This window comes from Mus caroli, chromosome 7, assembly GCF_900094665.2.
Source record: "Mus caroli chromosome 7, CAROLI_EIJ_v1.1, whole genome shotgun sequence".
Lineage (NCBI taxonomy): Eukaryota > Metazoa > Chordata > Mammalia > Rodentia > Muridae > Mus > Mus caroli.
The window spans coordinates 86349786-86352155 of NC_034576.1; the positions used below are offsets into that span (position 1 = coordinate 86349786).

The following is a 2370-nucleotide window of genomic DNA, read 5'->3' on the forward strand; positions in this document are numbered from 1 at the left end:
AAAAATGGGAATTTCTCCCCTTCGCAGCACACCTGCATCCCTTGCAGCTCCCTAAGGAATTTGTCATTTATAATCTCTTCACAGCGTCATTTATGTATGCTTCAGGACCATCAAGTGTCTGCTTCCGTCTTGATCTCAGCAAGATGCTTGTTTAGAGCTCAGTGAACATTAAAGTCAGCAGCCACTTGGCCCGAGGCAGAACAGTTCAGCATTTGGGTGGAATTAAAATGTAGGCCTCCCAACCTTCTCTGACCCCAGGCGCCTCACTTACATTGCTAACTGATGGCTTCTCCATCTAGGTTCATCGTGGGATCAGACCGCGCCATCTTCATGCTCCGGGATGGGAGCTATGCCTGGGAGATCAAGGACTTTTTGGTCAGTCAAGACCGGTGTGCTGAAGTCACTCTAGAAGGACAGATGTATCCTGGCAAAGGAGGAGGAAGCAAAGAGAAAAATAAAACAAAGCCAGAGAAGGCTAAAAAGAAGGAGGGAGATCCCAAACCACGGGCTTCCAAGGAAGACAATCGAGCTGGGAGTAGAAGAGAAGACCTTTAGCAGGTGGCAAGCTTCCCGCTGGATAGGCAGGACCAGATAGCCCCTCGAAGACTGGTGGGGCAGGTGGGTGCAGGAAACTGCATAGCAGATGACATTCTCATGTCCTCTAGAAATGGTCTGTGTGTGACCATCTGGTCAATATCACAGTTACCGTATAAAAGGCTTCCCATGTGAAGGCAGGATTTGTGATTGGTAGTGGACTGGCAAGTCATGTCTACTGTGGCTTCACCTGACTTTGGAAACTTGATGTTTTGTACCTTTTACATCTCTTGAGTCCATGACACCCCCAGAGTACCACTCCCTCCTCAGTGCACCTGCTGTGGTCCCATGGCCTGTTGTATCTGTGTGTTACAAGCTCAAGTCAGACAAGCCTTGAGAACCTTTAAGGACTTGACTGAAGCGGGCATTGATTGTTCAGTGGGTGAAGATAACTGCCATATGAGCAGTGCTGTGCGCCCAGGATCTGGACAGCAAACTCGTTATGCAGAGTGGGCAGATTCACGACAGTGCCATCCAGAAGTCCTCATCAGTTCCTGGGAGTCTTTGTCTCCCCGTCTCCTGTAGTTGTAGAGGGAATGCGCTTGTTCCTCATGTGGGGAAAGAAGGATGCTTCACTGAGGCCTCACGTTCTGCATAGCCCGACAACTATAAAATTGGTGAGGAGGGACCAGCAGTCTTGCATAGGAGTGGACCTCATCTACAGTATTTCTAAGTGGTTTCCTTTGATGAAGTGCCTAAACTTGTGCTTTTGTATGGTACTCATGATGTGCTGCTGTTCACATCTGTTTCTGCTGTTCATAGGTTGAAGCTTAGCTAAAAGAACATTTCTATGAGGATGCCATTTTTAAGAACTCACATTCTTTTAAAACTTCACTTGTGGTTTGAAATTGGAAATAGTACATGCACACGTACCCGGCTAGAAATTGTCACTGTTAAGAGTGTCACAGGTGAAGAATTGCCCTACCCTGCTGCCAGTACTTTGTCCCAGTGAAGCTACTGTTGGTCATTGGTTTTTCAAAAATAAAGTACAATTACCAGCTTCCAGTGATGGGTATATTCTGTCCTCCAGTTGGTTTCCGTTCATGTTTCTCTTACCAAGCCACACCTCCCTCCCCACCTCTGGGTGTCCTGGACACAACCTGCTGAGCCTCTTCAGAAAGAAGCTTTTCTTGGTCCTGCACCGATGATCTGCTGCTGTCCTGTTGGAGGGTGCTGCCAATCTAGGAGAAGCTGGGACAGGGCACCCATCCTTTTGGTATCTGTGGGCCCAGCAAATCTGAAACAAGCCCTGTTCCTGGGGTTTTTCTGTTTTCACATGGGGTAGTTGATTGGCTACTGTCATGTCTAGCCATGATGCTCTTTTCTCAGGGCTGCCGTTTCCTTCTGGAAGCCTTCATGATGCTGACACGGGACTGTCACAGCTTTGAGTGTGGTGTGCAGCCTCTTCACCACAGTTCATGCATCATCTGGGATATAGCTGGCACTGGTGGGTTCCCAGGACAGTGCAGACATGGCAGGACTGACAGTAACTGTGGGGAGAAAGGAAGAAATGCGGAATGCAGGGAACTGAATGGGCCGAGCTTTGTTGGGAAGTCAGAGGGTGTTCCTTTTGCAAAGGCCCTGAGGCTAGAAGTAGTAGACAAGGGTGCTCCAGGGAGGCCACTGAGGAGTCTGGACTGGGGAGTGAGGACTCTAGGAGGCTGTTGGAATTTTGAGTGCCTCAGGGATTTTACGTAGTACTGACAGGAGAGCTCCGGACTCGGGCCTTTAGTCAGTCTCTCAGGTTTACAGGCAGAGAGGTACATGCTTTCTGCT

At 48.9% G+C, this 2370-nt stretch overlaps 1 protein-coding gene across 1 annotated transcript in view; it reads left to right on the top strand.

Annotated features, from left to right (window-relative positions):
- Positions 1-1599, top strand: part of Mesd (mesoderm development LRP chaperone) — a 7361-nt gene extending 5762 nt beyond the window's left edge. Inside the window, exon 3 of the mRNA XM_021167441.2 lies at positions 300-1599. Within this exon, the coding sequence (XP_021023100.1) occupies positions 300-555 (256 nt within the window). The 3' untranslated portion in view covers positions 556-1599. The remainder of the gene's footprint in view (positions 1-299) is intronic.
- The last annotated feature ends 771 nt before the right edge of the window (positions 1600-2370 follow it).